Genomic DNA, 27,305 nt, shown 5'->3' with positions numbered 1-27,305 from the left:
TTTTTAGTAGTGTACTGTGTAATAAAAGCCTAAAAATAAATGAATAAAGATTTTTTTTATTATTCATCTCCTGCGAATATCTATAAATACTCTTCAGTGTGAAGTTCGTTCGTGACACGCAGTGACGTTACCGTGAAACGGAGCGCGCTTCATTCATTTATTTAACATTTACAAATGTCAAAAAACTTGAAAGGGCGAGGAGGGCGATATTGCTTTATCGTGTAAAATTATTTTAAATTGTGTTAGCAAAATAAACGTAACTACTGTAATATTATATGCGGTGTCTGTAGTTATAATGTACCTGTGTAACAATCGCGGCGTGGCTGCCACATAGCGCCTGTATTCAACCTCGTTGGACTAAATTGTTTTGATTGATTTTCGGTATGTTGAAGTTTAAAAAAATGGGTTCAGATAAAGTGCCTCTTCTATTAGTGACTGCAAACGTCGGATCTATCTTCGAAGATGTGAGTATCTGTATAAAAATACATTTTTCAGACCTCATGTAAAATCTATCTACCTACATAATTTAGTTTGTTGCGCATGTGATAATGTTCTAATTTTAAACAAGTGGTTCGATAGGCTTTAATGACTTTCACCTAGTGGATAAAAAAATGTTCTTATTTTGAATTTATGAAAATGGCGGGTTTTAAAAATTATGGAAATATGATTATTCTGATGTCATCTCTATGGTGTAGTATTAATTATTATCTATGTCAAGGCAAATATTAATTCAGTACAACAGAAAATATCTATATTTATTTTATAAATTGTACAACTAAGGAAATAAGTTTGTATATTCAAATGTTATTTTTATAACATTCACTTCAATACCTATCTGATTCATAAACAAATCCTGAATGATTTTTGCACTATGCTATTTTTAAATCTATAGAGGAATAAAATCGATGATACTAATGATGCATAAATATTATAAGACTTAAATTAATAAATTTAAAACCTCTATTATGCTTAAAAGTAGTTACTACAATTTAGAATTCCAAAGAATTAGATGGCAGCTTTATCTTTCCAATTAGAATTTTACAACTGTCATTCCCGGAGCGCAAACAATCTATAGACTACACCTTTTTACTTTACTAATATCATTGCCATTATCAAAATTTGTTATTACTTCATTTTAATGCTTATGTGTTAATGACAAAAAGGTGGCCACTCACTATAATTTGAATAATTTTTACTTATATGTGTCTACTAGCGGTTCGCTCCAGCTTCGCCCGTGGTACCTACATGTTTACGTTTTTTTTCATAAAAACTATCCTATCTCTCAAGTTGGATCAAACTGCACATGGTGTGCGAATTTTATTATAATCGGTTAAGTGGTTTAGGACTCCATTGAGGACAAACATTGTGACACGAGATTTATATATATTAAGATTTGTAAGTGGAACTATTCATAATATTCATAGTGCAGAAATTAATTCAAATTACTATAATTTATCTTGGTTTCGATTTTAGGCATAGAACAGGAAATTTTATATAATATACATAGACCGGCCATACACCATGGCTGAGTGACGTACACGGACTGCTTGAGTGGTCGTTCGTTGACTGCTCGAAGCAGTCGGTTTCAACTGCTTGAAGCAGTCCGTGTAGGGCCACCCATAGGGTTTCAAGTTTCGACACACATCTTTGGAAAAACAAATAGTTTTCAAGTTAAAATAGAAATTGTAAAATTTTCTCATGTGCATTACATTATCTAAAAACTTACATGTACATTACCAACATGAAACGTTACGTAATAATTATATGTTGATGATAAAAACTCAAATGGAATTTTTATCATGAACAGGATGGTGTGATTATTTTATTAAAATATTATATTTCTAAGCCAGATTATATACTAATATGGCAAAAAGCACACAACTCCCTTCGACATAGTGGTTATAGTTTAGATTTACAGGTTCAGTACAGGGGTTAATTCCTGACGGAGTCTTAGTGTAGTATGTAAGGATCTTATTTATCTATATTTAATTCAATTAAATATTATCACATTGCGAAAAATCATGTTTATTGAAGCGGAGCCCCCGATTAAAAAATAAAAAAAGACTTTATAATCTTTGCGTACAGAACCCTAAAAAGGATAAAGTTGCATGAATCACTACATAGTATAAAACAAAGTCGCTTTCTCTGTCCCTATGTCCCTTTTATGCTTAAATATTTAAAACTACCCAACAGAGTTTGATGCGGTTTTTTAATAGATAGGTAGGTTTTAGTATATTAGGTTTTAGATAAAGCGGGCGAAGCTGCGGGCGGAAAGCTAGTTGGCCTAAAACATGATAAAAAATTATATAAAATGTAATATACAGGAAAAAAATTCATTTTTAACTATATTGTATAATAAGTACATAATTTTAATCTTGATAAACTGTTCAATGTCATATTTGATATTATGGCAAAAAATTGTTTTCTGAATAATATGTTTTGTTTGTTATTATTTTTTAACTAGAATTTTTTATTTTATGTAATTGGTGGTTTCCTGCTGATCCTTTGAAGATGTTTATCAGAAAAACAAAAAAAATAACAACGCAGTTATGCGTTAAAAACAACCGACTTCAAACTTGCACTTGCAAAATTTACAAATACCTACAGACAAAAATGCTCATAAAATAAAAACTACTGGGCCTATCCGAATAAAATTTTTATGGGACCAATTCGACACCATCCCGCATCGAACAAAAAAAGAATCACGTAAATCGGTTCAGAAACCTCGGAGTAATCGGTGTACATACATAAAAAAAAAAAAAAAAATATACCGGCCGAATTGATAACCTCCTCCTTTTTTTTGAAGTCGGTTAAAAATAAGCATTTTACTTATTAGTTCATGTTAGTTCGAATAAACCTTGCCAACAATTAGGCCAATTTGCAAGTGTTTTTTTGAATAAATATGAATAAATTTTAATGTTTTATGGAATTTCTATAGAAACTAGTAAATAGGCAAGCATACTTTTAAACATTTTTTGTACATAAATGCATAGCTAGAATAAAAAATATTTCACTTCGCAATATTTTCCATTATTAGAAATTAGAACCCTCACCCTCGAGAGTAATAATTGACGTAGAATCTAACCACTGCGCCAAGGTGTTATTTTTGTATCGTGAACTAGTGAAAATTATAATAATAGACGTAATTTTTTTTTAATTACCTAAATGTGTAAATTTTGGTCAAATAAGTATCACATAGTTTGCAAAACATGTTCAAACACATCATATTCAAATAGATTATATGTATGTGCCTAATGCCTATGTGTATAGATATTCCTTTATATTGTTGTTTTAATCATGCTGTAAGTTGTTTTTAATATCCTGAAAGTAAGAAGCACTTTTCCTTGTATTGGATAGTACAATGACCGAGATTATCTAAAATTTATATAAAATCACGCTACGACCAAAAAGAGCGCAGCAGAGTAGCAAAAATATTACGAAACTGCGTGCGACACCTCTTTTTTTTTTTTGTAAGGTGTTTCTCAATGTTAGCCAGAAGGGCTTCTCCATTTTAACGCGGACGCGGGGGTGAACTGAAGGTTCACCCTGGTAGCGACATGCACAAGGGCGTCCCCCCTTGACGGGGATCTCGAACCTCGGCTTGGGCTGTCGCTTGAGTGGAGGAGGCCAGAAGGGCCCTAATCGGACGGGGTGCGACAGCTCAATTCATATATTTGTAAGAATATAGTATGAGCCAAACATTAGAATCCTTTCACATTGAGACTATTTATAATATATTATATTATTTCAGTAATTACAGCAAGGCCGCATGTCACACCGATTGACGTAGTTGATGATTTGTTATTTGTTTCTCTAATGTTAACATCTTTATGTATTGAGGTGAAAAATCATGAAAGACATCTATATATTCTACTAGCTTTCCAACCGCGGCATCGCCTGCGCAGTCAAAGTAAAACCCGCATAGTTCCCGTTCCCGTGGGATTTCCGGAATAAAACCTATCCTAGAACCCGGGGTAAAAAGTAGCCTATGTCCTTTCTTAGGTATCAAAATATCTCTATACCAAATTTCATGCAAATTGGTTCAGTAGATTGAGTAACAGACAGACAGACAGAGTTACTTGCGCATTTATAATATTAGTAGCTATGGATGTAGAAATATTAAGAGAAATATGAAATGTTTTAATTGCTTCATGTAGGTAATCCCTGAAACTTCGTATTGCCTCGTAGTTATAGTACTTACCTAATCTGTTACGAAAACATATTTTAAAGAAATAGTAGTAAAATTATTCAGAAAAACTGTACGGAACGGTACTGGGCAAAAAGTAGCATAGCTGCTAAGCTGATTATAACACTATTAAATAATCTCTGTACCAAATAACAAAAATATAAGATACGCAGTTTTTGCGTGAAAGAGTTACAAACATCCATATACCCATCCATCCATCCTGATTCTTGACAAACTTATGTTTATATGCTGTAAATAAGAAATTATAATACAGAGCTTCATTTATTAAAGAAGTTGCGTAGTGAACTAAAAATAATATACATGTTGTCGTATTATTAAAAGCTTCCTCATATTATGTACGCAAAAAGATATTTACGACTAAAGCGATGAAAAATCTAATAAAATATCGTTCACCTCGATTAGATGATACGGCGCTGTTTATATTTAGAACTTTATATACTTCAGGGCCTCATGAACTCATGTACCACCTGTAGTACCTACAGTATCCATACTAATATTATAAATGCGAAAGTTACTGTCTGTCTGTCTGTTACTCAATCACGCCTAAACTACTGAACCAATTTGCATGAAATTTGGTATGGAGATATTTTGATACACGAGAAAGGACATAGGCTACCTTTTATTGCGAAATATGTACCACGGGCGAAGCCGGGGCGGACCTCTAGTTTAAAATAAAATAAGGGCCACTCGTGTATTTCAATATTGGATAAAATTGAATTTTCCTGAATTGTAAAAAATACATAATACCATAGTAAAAAAATTGCTCCGATACTACGTGAAAGATAGATAAACAATCAAACACTTTCGCATCTATAATCCTGCTAATATTATAAACGCAAAGCTTTGTAAGAATGTATGCATGTTTGTTACTCTTCACGTTACTCCTACTCAGAATTGGCTGACCGGATTCGTGTAAAATTTGTTACACAGATAGATAGATACCTTTTACGTAGGTATATACCACGCGAGTTCCAGCTAGGTCTAATATAAGTAAGGATAGCAACGATTGTTCCTAGATAGACACCTTTTACGTATATCACGCGAGTTCCAGCTAGGTCTAATATAAGTACGATTGTTTGTTAAACTACGTACGTTTTCTTTCAGCCATCCGTCATGCTACCAATATGGACCGCAGAATTCCTGCAAGCAGTATCAAGAATGGACCCCAAATTCATAGCCCTGCACTTACAAGAGGTTGGCGGCAAAGCATACGAGAAATCAATGCAATATGTGAAGGACTTCGTTCAGAGGCTCTGTGATTGTCCAGAACTTCGGCTGTTCGATAAGATAAGGATCTATCTGGATGAAGACTTCAGCTCGCCGGAGAAGTTTACGGTAAGGATTTTTTTTGGCATAGCTATATTTTGTCTTTTTTGGTAATATGTTGTTGATTGTGTAGATAGTTCTGATTAGAATATACACGATATATAAACGTATTCTGAAACAGATCGGTATGTAATAGGAGAAAAATTATTTTAGGACTGGATAATGGATATAAATAGCTGTTTGAGGTTCCATGGTTCAAATCCGATAGCTTATAAATAATGAAGAATAGATAGTTCAGGATACATCGCCCATTTTTGCAAGTGACTACTATCAAGCTAATTTTCCGTTTGTAGCTTTATTTTGATGAGACGCCCAATAATTTCGTGTACGAAAGTCTCGATTGTGGTAGCTAACAGAGATAACAAGGATAAAAATTTTTGATTTGATGGTTCTCAAATATTTATTACTAACTGAATTTTTTTTTGTTCAATCTCAAGATAATTAAATTATTCGAAAAAATATTTGTCCTACAAAATCTATGGTTGGTTCAAAGAGTCCCCCTTTCCAAAGTGTATCGATAACGAGGTCATCATAAATGATTACTAACAAGCTGATTTTTTTATTTTCACTTAGTTAATGTTTATATAATTCAACAGACATATTGTCCTACAAATTGCGTAATAAATATTTGAGAACCATCAAATCAAAAATTTTTATCCTTGTTATCTCTGTTAGCTACCACAATCGAGAGTTTCGTACTCGAAATTATTCGGTGTCTCACCAAAATAAAGCTACAAACGGAAAATCAGCTTGATAGTAGTCACTTGCAAAAATGGGCGATGTATCCTGAACTAAGACGCGTTTTACCTCTTACCAAGCCTCTTACTGAAAATGTCCATAAAAGCCTTTTTGACAGTTACTGACCTATATTTTCTTACTTTATTTGTCACTTTAACTGACAGATAAGCTTAACAGAACATATCTATCTATACTAATATTAAAAAGCTGAAGAGTTTGTTTGTTTGTTTGAACGCGCTAATCTCAGGAACTACCGGCCCGATTTGAATAATTCTTTCGGTGTTAGATAGTCCATTTATCGAGGAAGGCTATAGGCTATATATCATCACGCTAAGACCAAAAGGAGCGGAGCAATGCGGAGCACAGCTAGTTGGTTATATTGTATTAATTTGTAATAATAATATATTGTCACTGTAATAATAAATAGATCTAGTATAACATCAAAGTGAAACAATTTCACAGTCAATTAACGATGACATCACTTCGCAAGCCTTTGCCACGATTTCATTCATGCAAGGAATGTCGGTATTTCACTAATTCATAATCGCTTCCTATTTCTATTGATAAGTGTTGTGTATGAGTCATTGGAGAATTTATGGTAATTATTAACCAAATGAGTAAAATATTGCGACTGACGTACGCACTGATGGTCGGTGATGCTCTGCAACCGGCCTTAAATTATGTATTTTGACTATCCAAAGGAAGTCTAATTGAATGAATAAGACTGGTTGCAGAGCTTGACCGACCGTCAGTGCGTACCGTCGGTCCTGACGATACGCATCAACAAAATGTATGAAGATGACACTAATACGCATGACAATACGCGTGCGTATGGTCGGTCTAGCTATGAACGGTTTTATGAATTTCCATACGTATGACAAGCGCGACTGACGTACGACGTACTGATGGTCGGTCAAGCTCTGCAACCAGCCTAATGTATGAGTTGGAATGACTAAAACAAAATAAATAGTTGACTTCAGTAACGTGTATGTAACTATAAAATTCATGTCACGTAGACATGCCGAATGTTTTTATTATGTTAACTATTTTTTGGAACTAAACTACTATTTGCCAGTAAAAGTAAATAAGAATAAATTAGAACGATATTTGCCTCTTTATGATAGGTATTATATGCTTGTTAACTTTGTAATTTTATGTATTTATATTGGCCTTTTTATGGGTCTTCGTGAGCAATTTGTTTCGAACCGATAATTCCAACATAAAAAAGAGCGTGTGTGCCGAGCACACGTGTCAGAAGTGAAACTTCTTTGGTAAGATTCAAAGATACCAAAATCGTCACTCCATGTCGTGACGGTATTGCCATGACGCGATCTTGAAATTATACTCTCAACGCGCTTAAAGAAGTTTCACTTAAAAAAACAATTATTCATAACAAAACGAGTATTTTGTACAGGCGTATTAGGAAATAGTGTTATATATAGTGTACCTATGCTTTATTTCCCCCTGTGACACTGTGAGATCTTGAGATGTCGGGAAACGCGTCCCGCTCTTTGAAAATAACTTTGAATAGAAACTGTCACTATTCACCAGACTGTATAGTGTTTAGAAATTTTAAGCACAGTATTTAGATACATTTATAATCATTGTGAAAAGGCTTACGAATACAATAAATCATATAAATTTAGGTGTATTGAATCCGTAAGCATCCGTTATAAGCTACTCGTATATCATATTGCAATGCTCTCATTAAAAAGATATTTCCACACCTTTTCAATGCTAATATAGCACTAATGACGTCAAAATAGCAGAATTCCAATACGTATAGTAAGTTATGGCATGGTGCATGCATCTGTAACAATGTACAATGCAATACGTTTTTAGGGATCCTTAGGCAAAACTAAGTCTAGATAACATTTTCTATAGTCTACTAATATGAATAGGAAAGCATTGATGGTTGTTTCTTCCGAAACTTTTGAACCGATTTGGGATCGAAAGTATTTCACCAGAAAGCTAAATAAAGGCCTATTCAAACAGGTGAGTATTCCGCTTCCAGCGTGGGTAGCGCTATCCCGATGCGTACGGGATATGTACTAAGAGAATTAATCACACTACCGAATTAATTATAGTATTTTTATCCTTTACCCGACGGTTGCCTGGAAGAAATGGCTTAAAGCCATAAGGCCGCCCATTGTGTATCTTTTCTTGTATTTTTATTTTCATTGCTGCATTTCGTAACTGTAAGTATATAAAATGACGAATAATAGTTAAATAATCGCGCACCCATCCGGATACCGCAGTCCGCAACCCACGGCGCGGCCGCGGCGGTATATTTTATTTTTATCTCCGGTAAGGTAAAGGCGGAGTCGGGTCGATCGGCTAGTAATAACTAAAGCTGAAGAGTTTGTTTAGTTGACCGTACTAATATCTTAACTGGTTTAAAAAAAAGCTATTTATAATATATTGTAAAAATATTGTAATTTACGCGGGAAAATCCATATTTTATCGACTCCACATAAAGATACGTGTATTTTATCGATACGTAGAAGCAATACTATAAAATATCTACGTACGGAAAACCATAAAAACATAATTTAGTGTTAGTAAGGAATATAAACCTTTGCATTGGTGAAATGATTTTCCAAAACGGTTACGTATTTTTCGAGTTTAACTAATACAAACATACATGAATCTTTTACCTATATAATTTTACTGTACACATACGATTATCAATAACTTTTTCCTTTTTACCGTATTTGAGTTGGAATGAGGCAGTGACCTCAATGCAATTAGCATGCTTCATGTGACGTCAGGTTCCCTTTATAGAAGTACATCTATACATATAATAAATCTGTAGAAGGGAATCTGTACATTGAAAATATTGAAAAAATAAATATCAGGGGGTGTTACTGGGTCGACACCAAACCCAAATATGTGATTAAAAATTTTTTTGTCTGTCTGTCTGTATGTGAAGACATCACGTGAAAACTAACGGTTCGATTTCGATGAAACTTGTTATAATTATACCTTATTATCCTGGGCATAAAATAGAATACTTTTTATCCCGGAAAAATACGTGGAAAAAAATAAATCTTAATTTTTCCGCGCGGACGGAGTCGCGGGCGGAAGCTAGTACTACATATACATATAGGTAGGTATTACGATACTATATAAGTAAGAGTGACGTCATAAAACGGTATATTGTAATTATCTGCTTGTGTTTTGAGGTTCTAAATGTAAAAGGTAAATGGAAAAAAAGGTACCTAAATGGAATTTGTTGTATATGTGTTCAGTTTACAGTGTTTTTACTCTGATGGGAAAATGTTTGTTGAATTTGATATTTAGTTATTAAAATGCATTATAAGTATAGATTTTTTAAAGTTAAAAAAAAATCGAAGACGAGACGGGATTCGAACCCGCATCTTTCGTCATGCCTTGACCTCTCGGCCACCCGTGACCCCGCCAGAGCAATATATTTGATGAAAAAAGATAGTGATAGATAAAGCCTATGAACGCTTATTGAAACCTATCTAATACTTAGCTATAAATAAATTTCTATAGTGAAAGTAGGTAACTAAAATTATCACATAAAAGTTAAAACATTACCTATCTGCTCCTGAAATCTATGTCAATTGTTATTCTATTACTTATCAGTTTTATTAATATATTATCTAATTTAATTTCTATGTAGGTACATAATATTATATGTTTGCACAAATTACTATCTATCGCAATATTTTCCATGTAAGACTGAACACATTTCCATACTACTTAAATATCACGTCTGACCCATTAATTTTTAAACCCGTTAGAAAAGAAAACGGTACCCTCCTTTGCGAAGTCGGATAACAATGCAATTAACACCTGTATTGCGAACATAATTCTTGTGACGTCATACTTATGTAGGAATATCCGTGAAGCCTTATGAGTACTGTGACGTCAGAGAATGCGGGTATTTTGAGAATTACTTTTCCTTATTGTAATGATTTTGAGTTATTATTGTGGATTTTATACGTTAAAACATGCATAATATTTACGGAGTTAAACATACATTTTTGGTTAACATAAATTATTTAAAATAATAAAGTGGCTTATAAATAAAGCTGAGACTTTATGGAAAAGGTTTATGATATTAAAGTAGCAAGTGTAGGATGCTGTCATGTTAAATCTAAGAATTAGTACTGAAATAAAATAAATAAAATGTTCGTTTAAAAAACATTCTGTCTTACCACAAACAACCTTAGCCAGGGTTTAACTTTAAGCGCGGGTTCTCTTTAATCTGGTTTTGTCGTATTTTACATAGACAACTATTAAAGTGACAGATCGCTGGTTTAAAATTAGACTGTGTTTAAATTGTTTTGTGTTAAAGTAGGTTTAATTCATTTTCTCTCATAAATTAAACGTAAACAATAAGGCAAGGGATAAAAAATGTTATTAATTAGTACTACAAGTTAATTGTTAATCGTGCGAAAATAATTGCGTTTTTATAACGTTGTGAAGTGTAAATTAAATATGAGTGCCATAAACAGATAGACTAGTTAAGGCGCTTTTAAACAGGTTTTCGATGTGAAGTTATAAGTATGAACAAACAAAAACTGTTATAGGAGTTAATGCATGTACTTTTTGAAGTGAAACACTTCTTTAGGTGCGTTGAGAGTACCTAAAACTTCAAGGTCGCGTCATGTCAATACCGTCACGTCATGTCAATACCGTCACGTCATGTCATTAACTTCTGGCACGTGTGTTCTGATAAGCCATACATATATATTATTAGTTACTACCTTACCGCTTCGCCCGCTTTGTCTAAAACCTAATAAATTATATACTAAAACCTTCCTCTTGAATCACTCTATCTATTAAAAAAAACTGCATCAAAATCCGTTGCGTAGTTTTAAAGATTTAAGCATACAAAGGGACATAGGGAAATATGGACAGAGAAAGCGACTTTGTTTTATACTATGTAGTGATTATTGTATTGATCAAGCTCTGTACGCTACGCTTACCTTTTGTGTCAGCCTAGTAAAAAATAGGATTACCCTATGAACTAGTTTAGAGCCATTGCTTCTGTGCTGTTCCTATAGATCTTTTCAGTCTGTTTTGACGTTCGTAGTATTTTGAACGACTGAATAAATTTTAATAGAACTCTCGCTGATTAATAGTGGAGTATGTACTATGTATGTGTTGACATTTCATACCAATATTATTTTATTTATTTTTAATCATCGTAAGCATAAATTGAGCTTAGTAAATAAACAAAGAAAATATAAAAATTACTTGTAACATAATATGTTTGTGTAGCCCTTATAAAATAGTCATATCGTAATTGAGTTAACATTTATGGCGAAGTACAACTTTATTGTACGCTTGGAATGTCAGTTTTAATTAATATTTTTCCTAACACAAATAATTGAATAATTTAATTCCTATAAGAATAAATTGAAAAGATTAGACCCAGTTAGGGTTCGTTTATTAATCATGACTATTATTTTTTCTTGAAATTTTATTTTTGTTCTGATTTTTTAGATATTTACAAAAGAGCGTGTTTATGATTTTGAAGTCATTTTTATGTCGAATGAGAATTCAAATTCATTGGGTCATCATCATTATCATCATCATCAGCCTCATCATATACGGTCCCACTGCTGGGACACGGGCCCCCTATTAGGGAATTCATTGGATAGATGATAATAATTATCATCTATCCAATGAATTAATTATAATAATTCCTGTAAATTGTTTTGTTTCTTACGTACGTACACTTTGATTTGTAGACTGGATAAAAATTATTCCGCTTTGGAAAAAATAAACAAACAATGATGTTTTAAATGCTACTGATTGCATAAGCTGAGTATTAAGGCTAAAACGGATAAAAAATAACATAAAAAATATGCATTACGGCTTAAGTAAACCTAATTAGTGTATGTTTAAGGCTTCTTTACAAACGTTTATGAGATTCCAGAAGTTTGAGTTAAGGGCCCATAGTAGGTGAAAACGGCAAAATGGACTATGAGCTATAATTGAAAATATTGAAGTTTTTTCGTACTGAAATTTCTAATATGTATTACAGAAGGTATGTGTGATGGGATGACTATTTCCAAAACAAGATTGGAAAAATTTTGCTCGATAAAAGAAAATCCTGAAGTTACCTCTAAAATACATGTTAATGCTCATTACAACCTATTTACGATAATAATTCGTATAAAATCACAAATACATATTACCTTCTCGATTTCGTGACTGTTTTAGATTTAGAAAATACTAAATATTTTCATTCACTTTTTGAAAAAATGTGAATGGCGCTAACGATTTTTAGTTTAGAGCATGTTGATTCCATACTAAACGCAGACCCCCTCACTCCTTACCTAAGACGCGAATAGCTGAATTTTCGCTGACCGCCTAAAAGAAAAAAACTGAAAATATGGAATCGATAAATAAGGATGTTTTACAATACTATTAAAAATGTTTGCAATATAATTTCTTTATAACAATGTAATTCAAACATGTTGTAACAATGCAAAGCGCAAAGTTTCTACCTATTCTTTACGTAGGTACTATCGCAAAGAAAAAATATGTTTTTCGATGACTACATTTCCGCCCGCAGCTTCGCCCGCGTTTTCAAAGGAAAACACGCATAGTTCCCGTTCCTGTGCGATTTATGGGATAAAGAGCAGCCTATGTCTTATTCTGGGTCTTCAGCTACCTACATGACCAATTTCATTTTAATCGATTCAGTAGTTTTTGCGTGAAAGAGTAACAAACATCCATCCATCCTCACGAACTTTAGTATTTACAATATTAAAAGGACATGGGAATTAAATGAATTTTTGTAAGTGAAAAATTCCTTCACTTATTTGAAAGATATGTTATTAAATTTGGCACAGTTTCTGATATTATGTCTAAAGAATTAACACGAGTAAACTTGAGATATTTATTATAGTTACGAAACTATTCAAAGAATTTTGTGTTTGTTAATTTGTATACCTCTAAAGTCTAATGCAACAATTGGCTTATTTGTAAATTATCTGTGTGTTAATGTTATTACAAATAGCTTATAGTCATTTGTATAAACATTTTCTTTGTATACAATTGTAAACACATTCGTTTTAATTCAATATCATGCTATGCGACAACTATGAATTAATTTTGTGACGTCATAGGTGTCAATCGAGTTAATAATCTAACAGTGCATTTACATCAAACGGCTATAGAGCTAGAACAAGAGCATTCTTTCGTTATCTTTTAGTGTAAACGACAACTCGTATTCAGTGTTGTTCAGTATTCAGTACATTGCATAGAATCTTTTCGAACGCACTTAGAACAACGAAATAATGTTCTACGCCTGCACCTGTTTACACTTAAAGAATTTGACAAAGTGGGGTTAGAATGAACATTCGCTCGTTTGATGTAAATGCACCGTTTCTCAAGTAATAAAACCACAATAAAACGGTTCCTGTTGGTCTTAGCGTAATGATATATAACCTACTAGAGGTCCGCCCCGGCTTCGCCCGTGGTACATATTTCGCAATAAAAGGTAGCCTATGTCCTTTCTCGGGTATCAAAATATCTCCGTACCAAATTTCATCCAAATTGGTCCAGTAGTTTAGGCGAGATTGAGTAACAGACAGACAGACAGAGTTACTTTCGCATTTATAATATTAGTATGGATAGCCTTCCTCGATAAATGGGCTATCTAACACCGAAAGAGTTAAGAGAAACAGAAAACAAACAAAGAAACTCTTCAGCTTTATCTATACTAATACTATAAAGCTGAAGAGTTTGTTTGTTTGAACGCTACTCGCTGAAATACTCGCGGAAATACTGGTGCGATTTGAAAAATTCTTTCGGTATTAGATAACCCATTTATCGAGGAAGGCTATAGGCTTAATTTCACCTGTTTACATGTCTCTTTGAATATAGCAATATTTTGATATCTTTTCCAGGCACTAGGCAACATGTACTTCGCCCATACCTCGCTCACGGATCTCAAGGTGTGGGACTTCGAAAAGAGGAATTATGTAGAAGCCTCTGGTAGAGAGGTTAACAGCGGTAATATAGAGAAGGTCACTACTAAGGAGAAGGTTAAGTTCCCGCAGCATTTCTTCCCTGAGGTAAGTTTGTCAGAAGTGGGATGAATGTTTTTTTAATTTATTTCTATGATAAAATCGTTTATTATTAAAGTCAACTTGATGTACTTAATAATAATAATTAATATCCTAATGGTTCATTTATGTGATACAGTTTTATTCAAATACCTACAAGATTTTTTATCTATTTCTTCATATTTATTTTTATTAATGAACTCCTTAGATAACAGAAAAAAAAACTTTTTTAATAATCTAAATACGTATAAGGAAATGTTTAAATTACAAACAAAAAGCTCTCATAAGTACCAAAAAAACTTACTTTTTTTATTCTTATTCAGTGTAGTAGTATTTCTACACATATTTCACTCAAAAAATCCTATTTTCCAGTGCAAATGGTCACGCAAAGGTTTCATGCGCACGCGCTGGTCGATCCGCGGAACGGCTGTGGAGTTTGTGAACATACATCTGTTTCATGATGCTTCTAATCTGTTGGCTTTAGAGCCTTTTCCGTCTGTGAGTATATTTATAAACAAATGTTTACTTAATTGAAGAATTTATTTACTGTAAAAAAATGATTTATAATCAAAAGAGTAATTATTAATTTATGTTGCTGTAGCGATGCTTGGTTGCTCGCAGTCAAGTCCCATTTCGCAATAACATTTCCTGCACTTCTTCTCTATTTATCGTAAAAAAAATTGTATTATGAATAATTAATTCCTCTTGATTATAAAACTCAAAAATCACGATGTAAAATGAAGTCATGTAATAGTGTGCAAGTGTGCAATATAAACAGTAATCTAATATTTGATGCTACACTTAGCAATATTTTTCTCCTTTCCAAAGGTAATTTTACAAAAAATTACAACAAAAACTTTTTTTATCTTTTTCACAGGTATACTGCCGAAGTCGTCGTCGCGCGTTACGTCACACGTTACGTCATCTGCACTCGGATGTTAACGCGGCGCCGTATTTCATATTCGGCGATTTTAACTTTCGCACCGATACTGGGGCTGTTGTTAAGGTGATTGTTTTTAAATAAGTATCCTTATAAAATTTTAAAGAATAAAAAAATTCAATCTCGAACCGGGATTCGAACCCGCGTCTATAGATTTCGATCACGGTCAAGAGGATTTTTTAATTTTTTTTTTTATATTTGGTTGTTTATAGGGAGGAAATAATTTGCAAAACTAATGCATACTAAATACTACTACTAATTGTAGAAAAAACATCAAAATAGTTTGATTTAACACTCTTGTACTTTCTTAAAAATACTAAATACATTTTCTTTTTAATTTAACAAGTACATTATCATTGTTATCATTGTAAAAAACATTTGTAATCTCTCAAAAATGAAACTAGGACAAATTTAATATGAAGATAATAATTGTTCCTTTAACTGCATAGGATTTTCCAGATTCGGCGATCGTGGTTATTTTTTTTAGCCTATTCCTATTGATTTTATTCAAATCAGCAATAATAATACATTCACGTAAAAAATCAACTGTAAAAATAATATTTTTTCCACAGAAAGTGACCGAAGATCTTCAAGCTAGTCGCGTACAAAATGGCGCCAACGTGGATTCTTCCAAACTACAATATAGATCTAAAAACGACGATAGAACTATACTCACGATTGGCAAGAAGGAATTCGCGCATGTAGACCATCAGAAGATATTTAGGGAGTCTTGGGTGAGGGTAGATAGAAAAAAAATCAAATGTTTTTAAATTATAGGGACATTAAATCTAGAATGGTATTATGAAAGTCATAGACTACAGGCCCATGTTGAAATAATTATGGGTCATTTGAACCACCAGGTGACCTATCTAGAACGATATAAGAGCATAAAATAATAAGATTCAGCACTATGCCGTCACTTGTAAGGGGAAAAAATCTCTACCTGTACTTTCGAATTCTCATCTGCACTCAGTTGGACAGCTTACAAGTGACGGCATAGTGCTGAATCTTATTATTTTATGCTCTTATATCGTTCTAGATAGGTCACCTGGTGGTTCAAATGACCCATAATTTTTTCAACATGGGCCTGTAGTCTCTCAGGTAATTGACTGACTTGTGTCGGCGAGTGAGCGAAATGTGAAATGTTTTATGAGGAAGGTTGAAAGAGGACCCGTCCTCTATAAACGGCTTTTGCTGTTTTAAAATACTATATTCTTATCTGTCTATGCTTTTGATCCGCATTTGTTAGAACTCTCAAAAATTTTATAAGTTTAAGGGCCGATTTTTCAATGCTTGGTTAAAACTTATCCGTCCAATAAAGTATTACACGATAATATTAAAATGTCACGTAAACTGTCAAATACGGGCAATAAGAATACGTTTTTAAAATGGTAGTTTTTTACATTATTCGACGAATAAGTTTTAACCAAGGATTGAAAAATCAGCCCTTAGAGATCATCTATGCTAAAAACTATTATTTTTATAATACCTACGTAAAAATATTTTTTTTCACAGTTGCTAAAATACGACAGAGAGCTAGAAGCCCTAAAACCGCATTTATACGAATTTCCAGTTAAATTTCCACCTTCATACCCATTTGAAGAAGATGTGCATCTACCCACACATTATATGAAGACCAGGTGAGGGTATATCTAAAAAAAAGAGCGTGTGTGCCGAGCACACGTGTCAGAAGTGAAACAGCAATATTCAAAGATATCAAAATCGTCGCCTTACTCCATAACGTTACTCTCAATTCGCTTTAAGAAGTTTAACTTTAAAAAATACAAGTAAATAAACTTGATATCATCGTTTTGAATAATTTACTAACCTAACTATTAGTAATAATAATTAACTTAAATTTGTGGGCTGTGTTGTTATACATAGCAACAAGAAAAAGTTAAGTCCCATGTCCCCTAGTGGGGTAAGGGGCAGATGCATTATACATCTGTTTCACTGATCGATTTTCAATCACCATCCTTTATTAATTGAATAAGAAAATGCAATAACAATAATTGTAAAAAATTATATTAATTTCAGATGTCCAGCGTGGTGTGATAGAATTCTTTTGTCTCAATCTGCGAGATTATTGGTGCAAGATCGTTCAGAAAATAGAGTCCATAACTCCAGGTTAGTTAAATTATATATGATATTTTTGGTTTTATGGCATTCAAATGCTGCATAAATATAAATTTATAAAGAACTAGCGGTCTACCCCGGCTACGCCCGTGGTACATATTTCGCACTAAAAAGTAGCCTATGTTCTTTCTCAGGGTCTAAAGATTGTCTGTGTCAAATTTCATCAAAATCGGTTGAGAGGATAAGTGGGAAAGCGTTACAGACAGACAGACAGAGTTACTTTCGCATTTATAATATTAATATATAGTAGGGATAGAAAAAAATCGATCACGAGGCAGATTCACGCCAATCCGGGGCGGATGCCTGACCAACTCAGCCACTCGTAACCCGCCAGAGCGATCGAATTTATTCTATTCTTTCAGTTTCATGTGTCTAAGGGACACAAAAATCTTTTCACATTCGTGCCAAATAATATTGAAACAAATAAAAACAGATAAAAAAAATATTTATTTTCAGGAAATCGGTAACCGATTCAACGGATAGTGGCAGTGGAAGATTGTCATCATCAGATAGCAGTCCGGCTAGATCTGCTTCTCCGGCAAGGCATAATCAGGTAATTTTCCGAGTTTACAATCCAACTATTATTGAAGTGAAACTTCTTTATCGGGGTTGGAAATAAATTTAGTGTAACATTTTTTCGTTACGCGTGACATTTTTCCGTTACGCGCCATCTTTTTTTATCCCTACCACGCGTGATTCGGTATTTCTGTAAAGTTGCATAATATAGTAAATTATTTTTTGAAAAATAAGGTCATAAAAAAGTTTCCCTTCTTACGTTTGTACACTAGTACACGCACTAATTTTTTTTCAATTGTTTGTATTCTTTTGAAGTAGAACAGTTAAATTTCATGTAAACGTCATGGAGTAAGGTGACAATCTTCGAATCTTGCCAAATAATGTACTTGTGTCAGTTATGTCACGCGTGCTCGACACACACGCTTATTTTCTTAATTAAACAAAGTTTGTAGCTTATAACTTAATTTTCTACGTTTAAAATATAAAAAAAAAACATTAAATTTCAGTGGAGTCCCGGAAAAAAGCTGGAAAAGAAAGGCAGCATGGCTGAAATAGACGCTCTCAGTGTGCCCGGCAACACTGTCAGCAGGAAGAGCATCGCCGACCCCACTAGCGTGCAGCAGGCTATTAGCGCCAGGTGATTGTTTGTTATCATCGTCATCATACTCATCATAATGATGATAATAGTGTGCAATAGACGCTCTCAGTGTGCCCGGCAACACTGTCAGCAGGAAGAGCATCGCCGACCCCACTAGCGTGCAGCAGGCTATTAGCGCCAGGTGATTGTTTGTTATCATCGTCATCATACTCATCATAATGATGATAATAGTGTGCAATAGACGCTCTCAGTGTGCCCGGCAACACTGTCAGCAGGAAGAGCATCGCCGACCCCACTAGCGTGCAGCAGGCTATTAGCGCCAGGTGATTGTTTGTTATCATCGTCATCATACTCATCATAATGATGATAATAGTGTGCAATAGACGCTCTCAGTGTGCCCGGCAACACTGTCAGCAGGAAGAGCATCGCCGACCCCACTAGCGTGCAGCAGGCTATTAGCGCCAGGTGATTGTTTGTTATCATCGTCATCATACTCATCATAATGATGATAATAGTGTGCAATAGACGCTCTCAGTGTGCCCGGCAACACTGTCAGCAGGAAGAGCATCGCCGACCCCACTAGCGTGCAGCAGGCTATTAGCGCCAGGTGATTGTTTGTTATCATCGTCATCATACTCATCATAATGATGATAATAGTGTGCAATATACGCTCTCAGTGTGCCCGGGTTATTATGATGATTATAGTCATCTTAATATAACATAGACACAAATAATCACCTTAATATCATTAAATCAACACCACATCATCATAAAAACAATATTATCATTATCATCATAATCGTACACCATAAGCATTATTTATTATAACAACAAGCACTGATACGTTGTTATAAACACAATATGCATAACTAAAAGCACGCATACGTTGTTAATCATCACCATTTGAAATAAAAAATAAAAAATAAACATCGGAATCAATAAATTCATAACCCCTGACAAGGCAATATCAATATTATTATAGTAGAGCCATTTTAATAGGCAACATTTGACAGTTCAACAAAATTCAACAACGTAACCTAGTAACGACGACATAGAATAACATATTTCGTTTTGTTAGAACTGCACATTTGCTTAACTTTTTTCAATTACGATTACATATTTATAATAATAATGACTGATACAAGTAATTTTAAGATTTCATTTTACTGATAAACCATCCTAAACATAATAAACAATTTCTGAATTGAAGAACTGACGTCGCTACAATTTTGTGTCAATAAACCTTTTTCTTTTTAAATACTAGAGACGTTACTCTAAAAATCGAAATCTGACATCTAGAATCGAATGCATTGATTACTTGTGAATAAAAATCATCATAAATTAATAACTTCGATTGACAAATGTTTCAAATCCGTATCGATTAATACACTTTAATCGATGTTTTAAGCAGGTTACCTCTCTTCGAAGATAAAATTGATAGACGTCAAATGTTGCCTATTAAATTGGCTCGACTATAATCACAACTACTATTTTTAAGGCACGATGGATATTTGAAATCAACGTCATGACTATTAATTAAACACACACAAATATATATGAACACCTTTATTAAATAGAAAAAGTAAATGTTCTTTTACACAGTATTAAAAAAAAAATCTTCTAGTAGTAATCGAACTCACGTCCTGTTTCCCTATAGTCAGATTACCACTTATCTAATACAAATAAAAAACTAAAAAGTTATGTTAACATAATTTCAGGCTCATGTCGCGCACTTTGTATGACAAAAAACAGTGAGTGAACACCTTGAATGAATGGTCCGAAATTGATGTTGTTTTGTATTTTTGACGACGCGGTTGGCGCAGTGGTAAAGTAACTGCCTACTGAGCCGACGGTCCCGGGTTCGATCCCCGGTCAGGGCAAATATTTGTGTGATGAACTCAATTATTTGTTCTTGGGTCTGGGTGTTATTATCTATATATGTATTTATTAAATATTATATTTATCGTCGCCTAGTACCCACAACACAAGCCTTAATTGAGCTTACTGTGGGACTAGGTCGATTTGTGTAATAATGTCCTATAATATTTATTTATTTATAATATTTATTTATTTATATTTATTTTATCAATTTTGAGTATAACGTGATGTGTGTTGTTGGGTGGCCCTAAAATTTTTTGGAGGTTGTTTTCTTAATATTTTCTCATTTTATACTAACATTGTGAGAATCTTAACAACAATAACATGTAAAAATATTATATTTATAGTATTAAATGTTTTATTTTTTGTTTTATCAGCTTGATATTTTAAACAAACATGACATAACACACCATTTAACAAAGTACAGTTAGCAAATTACTGCCTATAAAGGTTATTGCGATTGTTTCTGCATGAAATTATTTGAATCCCAATGTGAATTTGAGTATCCTAAATTATATATCTAACTAGCTTTCCGCCCGCGGCTTCACCCGCGTTTTCAAAGGAAAACCGCATAGTTCCCGTTCCTGTGGGATTTCCGGGATAAAACCTATCCTATGTGATAATCCAAGTTATTATCTATATGTGTGCTAAATTTCATTGTAATCGGTTCAGTAGTATCTGCGTGAAAGAGTAACAAACATGTGTGTAATCCATCCTCACAAACTATCGCATATTTATAATATTATTAGGATGCGAATATTTATTTTTACATGAGCTTGATTCCCAATTCGATTTTGACCTACTTCATCGTTATCTAATTCTTGTTATCAAAAATAAATAAAAATAAATTGAGTTTCAATCTCCCCACAGAGTATCCGACTCAGAAACGTCACCGTCCCGTCGCAAACTTGTCCGCAACCAATCCGAAGGGTCACCGAAAACTGGTGACACTTCGGAATTGAGACGTTTAATAGATGTGCCGACTAGACGACGCAATGAATACGGTGTGATTGGTGACGCTACGTGTATGGGGGATCATAAGGTTTGTTTCTACTAAATCTGGTAGATTTTCTACTATGTTTGGTAGAAATTCTACTATGTTTGGTAGTAATTCTACTATGTTTGGTAGAAATTCTATCATGGGTGGTACATTTCTACGATGTGTAGTAGATTTTCTACCATTTGTTGTATGTTTATTACCATATATGGTACGTTTACTATCATGTGGTGTAGATTTTCTACTACGCGTGGTAAATTATTAACACGTATGTAAACAAAATAGCTGTAAACTTTTCTACTAAATAGTACAATTTACTGATGGTCTGTTTTTCAATTAAAATGCAGTTTAATTTTAATTTGAATAGCAGTTATCATTTATCTAGGAATAATAACAATGGTGATTGTTGTACTATAATAGTTTGTTTTTTGTTTACATTTCAATTTCAATTTGATTTTCTCTATTTTCATAGAGCATAAAATACGATGGACAATAAATAGCCGACGTTAATGAGTAATGAAAATTGTAGTAATTAGTTCTTATTAATTATTTAAAGCTAGCGAATTCTATTTTTCTGCACGTTATAAGTCTATTTTAATAATGAAGTAAACACAACTTAATAAAAAAGCATGTTTTAAAAGTAAATTGTTATAGCAAAATTTCCCTTCTTGATATTTTTCTTCTATTATATTTGCATAGTTATTTTGTTATTAAATATTATTAATATTATTCACCTTATAAATAATTTCACTTATGCAAATGTACTTGAGCCATAGGCTAATTTAGTTGAAATATAAAAATTATTTAGAAGTTAGAACGCTCTATTAAAGTAATTTTAAATGCCCAAACTATGCTTAAGCCTAAACCTAACCACCTAAAGAAAGTGAAGTAAATTGTTTCATTTCAGCCGATATATTTACGAGTGATGCTGCAAAGCGACCGAGGTACAGTAGCGTGTTGTGAGAATAGATTGCCGTGTGTATTATGCTCTTGCGCACGACTAACCCCCACCCCTAGGCCAAAACTTCCCAGACTACCCACAGACCCAGACCTGTACTCAACAAAAAACCCCAAAACCATTCTATCCGGCAGCCACCCGGACAAACTATTATCCGACGAATACAGATTAAAAAGAACCCGCACGGGATCGTTAAACGAAAAAATCTTAAGAATACCATACGTCGAAATCACTAGTGCTGACTATTCGAGTTATCACGATATATTCGTTAACGATATAGATACAACACTATTGAGTGCGAGACAATGCCTCGATCCGTATACCCCAGAAAGTATCGATTCACATTCCCCAGTCGATGCATCCGGCTCGGAGGACCAAACGGAAATAATCGATGCCAATATCGATTTGAAATCGAAATTTAATCGGGATCGCAGCGTGTCGCCGACGCAATTGAAGAATCGATTGGATCGATTGTTGAGTGCAAACGACGATGTTCCTAAATTGCAAAGGTTGGATAGTAAAGAGTCGTGCAAGTCGGATAATAGTAGGAAGGGAGGGTTGTGTTGTTTGGCGCTCAAATGTTACGGTTTTTGTAGACGACGCGCTCGTAAAGTTAATTGTAGCTGCTTTAATTGCACTTGATTTTTTGTCTGTGGAAATTGAACTGTGACGTATAATGTTTGACTTTGTTGTAAAATTTAGAAGATCGTTACGATGACGTATTAAAGCAGTATTATTTCCAGTTTGCGTGCAAGACGACGAATATAGTAATTCTCTCATACTGGAAATAATACTGATTTTAGATATGGTAATTCCACAGTTGTGACGTAATTCAATCAGATTGTGTTATTTGGAATGATTAACATTCCGATCGTTTAGATTTTTTGACGTTGTTCGGTCGAGTTGAATGAACTTTGAATTTGAAATTAGTTTTCTTGAATAAGAATTGATGTTGTTCATTTGTGTTCGATATACTTTGAATGTGCAATAAAATGGACGTAATTCAATTCGACCTGCACTTGAATTTGGAGTAAGTAGTTTAAATTCCAAGATGACATTTTCTGACTCAATCTGATTGAATGAAATGTGAACATTTTAATTTCCAAAGGCTGTAGTTTAGATATTTTTATTACCAGTGTTACTGCTGAATCTGACGCTTAAGCGACGGGCATGCATTTATTACGCATGCATTTAATGCAATCTGAACCAATTTATACTTAATTTAGTACTTATTTTTAAGAGTTTTATAGACTAGTCGAATGCACGGCAAACAATTATGAGTATTTCGTATAAATTAAACGCATTTGACTTTCTTTGATTTGAAATGCAGTTTTTAAAGCTGTGCTTATTTAAGAAATTATACCAAATCTTTGTCATTCTAGTCTAGTTTTACTCAAGTTAATCGTTTGTCCCTTTCTGGTGCTATCAACGTGTAGGTGTGAAAGGGATAAAAGTATAGTTATTGTACTCAGTGTATAAAAGTATTATATTTAGACTTATATTAAGGTTAAAATTAACATTTGACAGATATCTCAAAAACACCAGTAATTATTGCTTAAATAATTTTGTACTTAAAGTGATAACTTAAAATTATACAAATGCGGGTATTTGTACTTTTTATAACATTGTGTACGCGAACGCTCAGTCACGACTCGAACGTCGTAGCGAGCGGTTGTGTGGACACGTTTTCATTTGAATTTCGACTGACATAACTTGCATTTTTAACAAGTTCATTTAACAGTAAATGTTTCTAGTCGTAATTTTTTTAAAGTTTTCTTGTAGCGTGTCATTAAATATACTTAATATATTATCGTTATTATTTAATAACGATTTACGACTTTATTAAATAAAAAATACACGTTCTATGTAATTAAAGGCTTTGTGCAATTTGTATGTTTGATTTGATGACAATAGCATGGGTTTTACTTTTGTATTTATTTGGTCAGTCCTATGCATTTGCTGCACTGTTTTTGATGCTGTTTGTAAATGCTATTGCTGTCAAGTCATTGTAGCATGCTATCGTCTAAGTATAATGTTATGTGGTGCTTAATAAACATTCCTAGTATTTTATGTTTTTTTTTTGCTTTTCTTCCTGTAGACGCATGTAAATATGCCAAGATGTGTTGTTTTAGTAGTGTAGTAGATAATTTTTGTTAGCTAGTTCTTAATGTTAATTAAAATAAAGTTTGAAATGTTAAATGAAACAAAAACATAGTAGATGCCAATTGATTGATTGATGAAGTTCGGTCACTAATCGTTTAAATAACGGGTTTCAAAAATTTGTTTCTGCTAAATTTCATGAAAATCACTACTCGTTTTTGAAAGATTGCAAAACAAGTCGATTCAATCGATCGACATTTTTACATATTTATTAAGAGGAGGCTCCCTAACATAATTTCTGGCACTGAGAGACCGGTTAGACCGCTACAGTGCTAAACGCTAACACAGCCGTAATAAAGTTTAATATCGCGTGCGCTCGTTGATCGCGTTCGAGCTCGAAACGAAATCTCAATTCTTATTTCGTTTATAACTAAAATAATAATTGATCTAGAGAAAAAATATCTTGGGATTAGATAGTAAACTATATTTAACATTTATTTTAGACATAAGGTCCAAGTAAATCTTAAAAAAATTATCCTTATGATAATAAATCCTTAAGAAGGCATAATTTTTGAATAAAAAATGAATCGATAAATCATGTACTAAAGTTCCATTTTGATTGTATGTGTGACTGTTTCAGAGTATTAATGCAAATTCACATAAAATTTAGGGAGCCTCCTCTTAAATTTTGTAATTTACGTATTTTACTGTTATTGATGGTGTTCTAGAATGATATTTTAAACCATTTTACAAGTTACATACAAATGATTAACTGAAATAAATCTTGTTTTAAATCCGTTTTCAAGTATTTAATAATAACCTAATAACTAGCTGTAACATATTATGCTAAAGTAGACAGTGTGTAGAATTTATATCACTTTTGGTCCATCCCACTTCTGTTGCTTGTAAGTACACCTTGCACTATTTGACGTTTTTAGTATATAAATAATTTAAATAATACTACCTACTAAATAAGTTTTTAAATATAGTTTATTATTTTTAACCGACTTCAAAAAAAGGAGGAGGTTATCAATTCGGCCGGTGTATTTTTTTTGTGTTATAAGTTTTGTTTAACTAGCTAAAGAACGTGGTTTTGTGCGCGTTAATTCACACTTAACTACGATTGTGGCTATAATTGTATTATTTCAAACTTATTATTCGGATATCCTAATTCTTGTTTCACACAAAATGATAGTAAAAAAAATTTAGTATATACTACATTCAGCTTCATCAAATATCGGTTTGGAAGTTTTATCGAAATCGGTCCTGCTGTTTTAGAGTTTCGTTTTGTGAATTTTTCATAAAGAGAGAAAATCGTTTAGAAATAGAATAGAAAAATCAATTCCTCAAAAAATTACTACTAGTTCTTTCTTATACCGTTTTGGCTTAGATATTACAAAGTAAGCCACGAATTATAGTCTAAGAGTCAGTGAACAAAATTATGAAAATTTAGACTTAGTGTAAGAGTCAGTGTAAAAAATATATTTATAAATGAAAAATGAATTTATTTAATTTCAGGCACATACAGACACGAGTTCCATACAGAAACATCGCCGAAATGCGTCAACTTGGACGTTCAAGACAATGATTCAACTGAATCGCAAAGTCGATACATTTGCTTCAATAATACTCCGAATAATTTGTTCAAAGAAACAGATATATAGATTTTATCTAGTCTATTTACCACACAACATATAAAAGAGGTAAAATGCCTTTCTAACCTCTTTTATATGTTCTGTGCTATTTACTTTTAGTAGAGAAATTTAATTTGGAGTTGATTTTGTCTAGGATGAGGTGAAAGAAAGATGATAATAGATATTGTATCGAAAACCTGTGAAAAGACAAGAATTATGGTATAGTATAGAAATGTTAATTTTGGTTGGCATAGAAACAAGTGTTAAAGTATCAGCATGCTAAATAATGACGTCACAAGAATAATTAGTTACTTGAAAAGCAGATGTGGGAGTTAATATGGGCGAAATAATGGTTAGGAGGCAAAATATAGTTCAAACTTTTTACAAATTACACAAACAATCCTAATATGCATCAACACATCTACATAGATCGGAATTGGTAACCATGGCAACGGTTTAGGATGTATACGAGACGGGATAGGGTGTGGCAGTAAGATGTAAAGAAAAGGCACTGGTTGCCATGACAACGTGGAAATGCGCGGGAGTAGATAGGATAGACTATATTGTTACTATAGCTACATGACGTAATGGTTACCATAGCAACGTAGTAAATGCCGCTCGCGGATTGGCTATTCTATTAGTGACTACAGCGCCATCTTGCTTTGTTGTACATAAGTACGTTACTAAATAAATAAATAAATAATAATATTGGTTGGTAGAAACAGCTAGCCGCTATATTTTAGATGAAGCATATTGATAGAAATAATAAACATTGTTACGTATTATCCATTTAAAATTGACTTTCGTATATAAGCTTTTCGAAGGAGTTATTAAAAAAAAACCATCATCCTTATTAAGAAGCTAAAAATATTATGGTTACTTTAATAATGATTAACTAACACATGACATAATATGATAAAAATAATGTACCTAGGTACTGCGCCAAAGAAAATTGAAATTATTCCTGCTAGTTAATTACGAACAATATAAATTAATATCTTATAATACGTAGGTATATATAAATATCTATATATTTTAGATATAGTTTCTTGATTCCTGTTAAATTAGATCAATGTGTATACTTACCATTTGGTATGTGCTTAATTCTAATTTATGGTCGTTTATTAAAATATCTGTAACATAAGGCTATATTTACAAAGAAATATTAAGAAAATAAAAAGAAAAATCAGTATTTATATCCAATTGTAAGATTAATTTCG

At 33.0% G+C, this 27,305-nt stretch overlaps 1 protein-coding gene across 1 annotated transcript; it reads left to right on the top strand.

The window, feature by feature from the left end:
* Positions 1–186: 186 nt before the first annotated feature.
* On the top strand, positions 187–24,120 carry LOC123702780. The gene is made up of 12 exons (XM_045650574.1): positions 187–464; positions 5,312–5,542; positions 14,170–14,337; positions 14,701–14,826; positions 15,206–15,334; positions 15,841–16,002; positions 16,784–16,908; positions 17,306–17,395; positions 17,861–17,957; positions 18,427–18,557; positions 21,267–21,438; positions 22,301–24,120. Exons 1-12 carry the CDS (start codon positions 384–386, stop codon positions 22,991–22,993), a joined length of 2,205 nt encoding a protein of 734 aa, XP_045506530.1. The 5' UTR covers positions 187–383; the 3' UTR covers positions 22,994–24,120.
* The last annotated feature ends 3,185 nt before the right edge of the window (positions 24,121–27,305 follow it).

Source organism: Colias croceus, chromosome 24, assembly GCF_905220415.1.
Source record: "Colias croceus chromosome 24, ilColCroc2.1".
Lineage (NCBI taxonomy): Eukaryota > Metazoa > Arthropoda > Insecta > Lepidoptera > Pieridae > Colias > Colias croceus.
The sequence above is the reverse complement of the archived record's forward strand: the minus strand, read 5'-3'. Positions and strand labels throughout refer to the sequence as shown.

Excerpts from the sequence above, each read along its gene's own strand:
- LOC123702780 (XM_045650574.1), top strand. The coding sequence starts at position 384 with ATGTTGAAGTTTAAAAAAATGGGTTCAGATAAAGTGCCTCTTCTATTA. Across the intron at positions 14,827-15,205 it reads CTTTAGAGCCTTTTCCGTCT|GTATACTGCCGAAGTCGTCG; the intron begins GTGAGTATATTT and ends TCTTTTTCACAG. Across the intron at positions 21,439-22,300 it reads CGTGTATGGGGGATCATAAG|CCGATATATTTACGAGTGAT; the intron begins GTTTGTTTCTAC and ends GTTTCATTTCAG.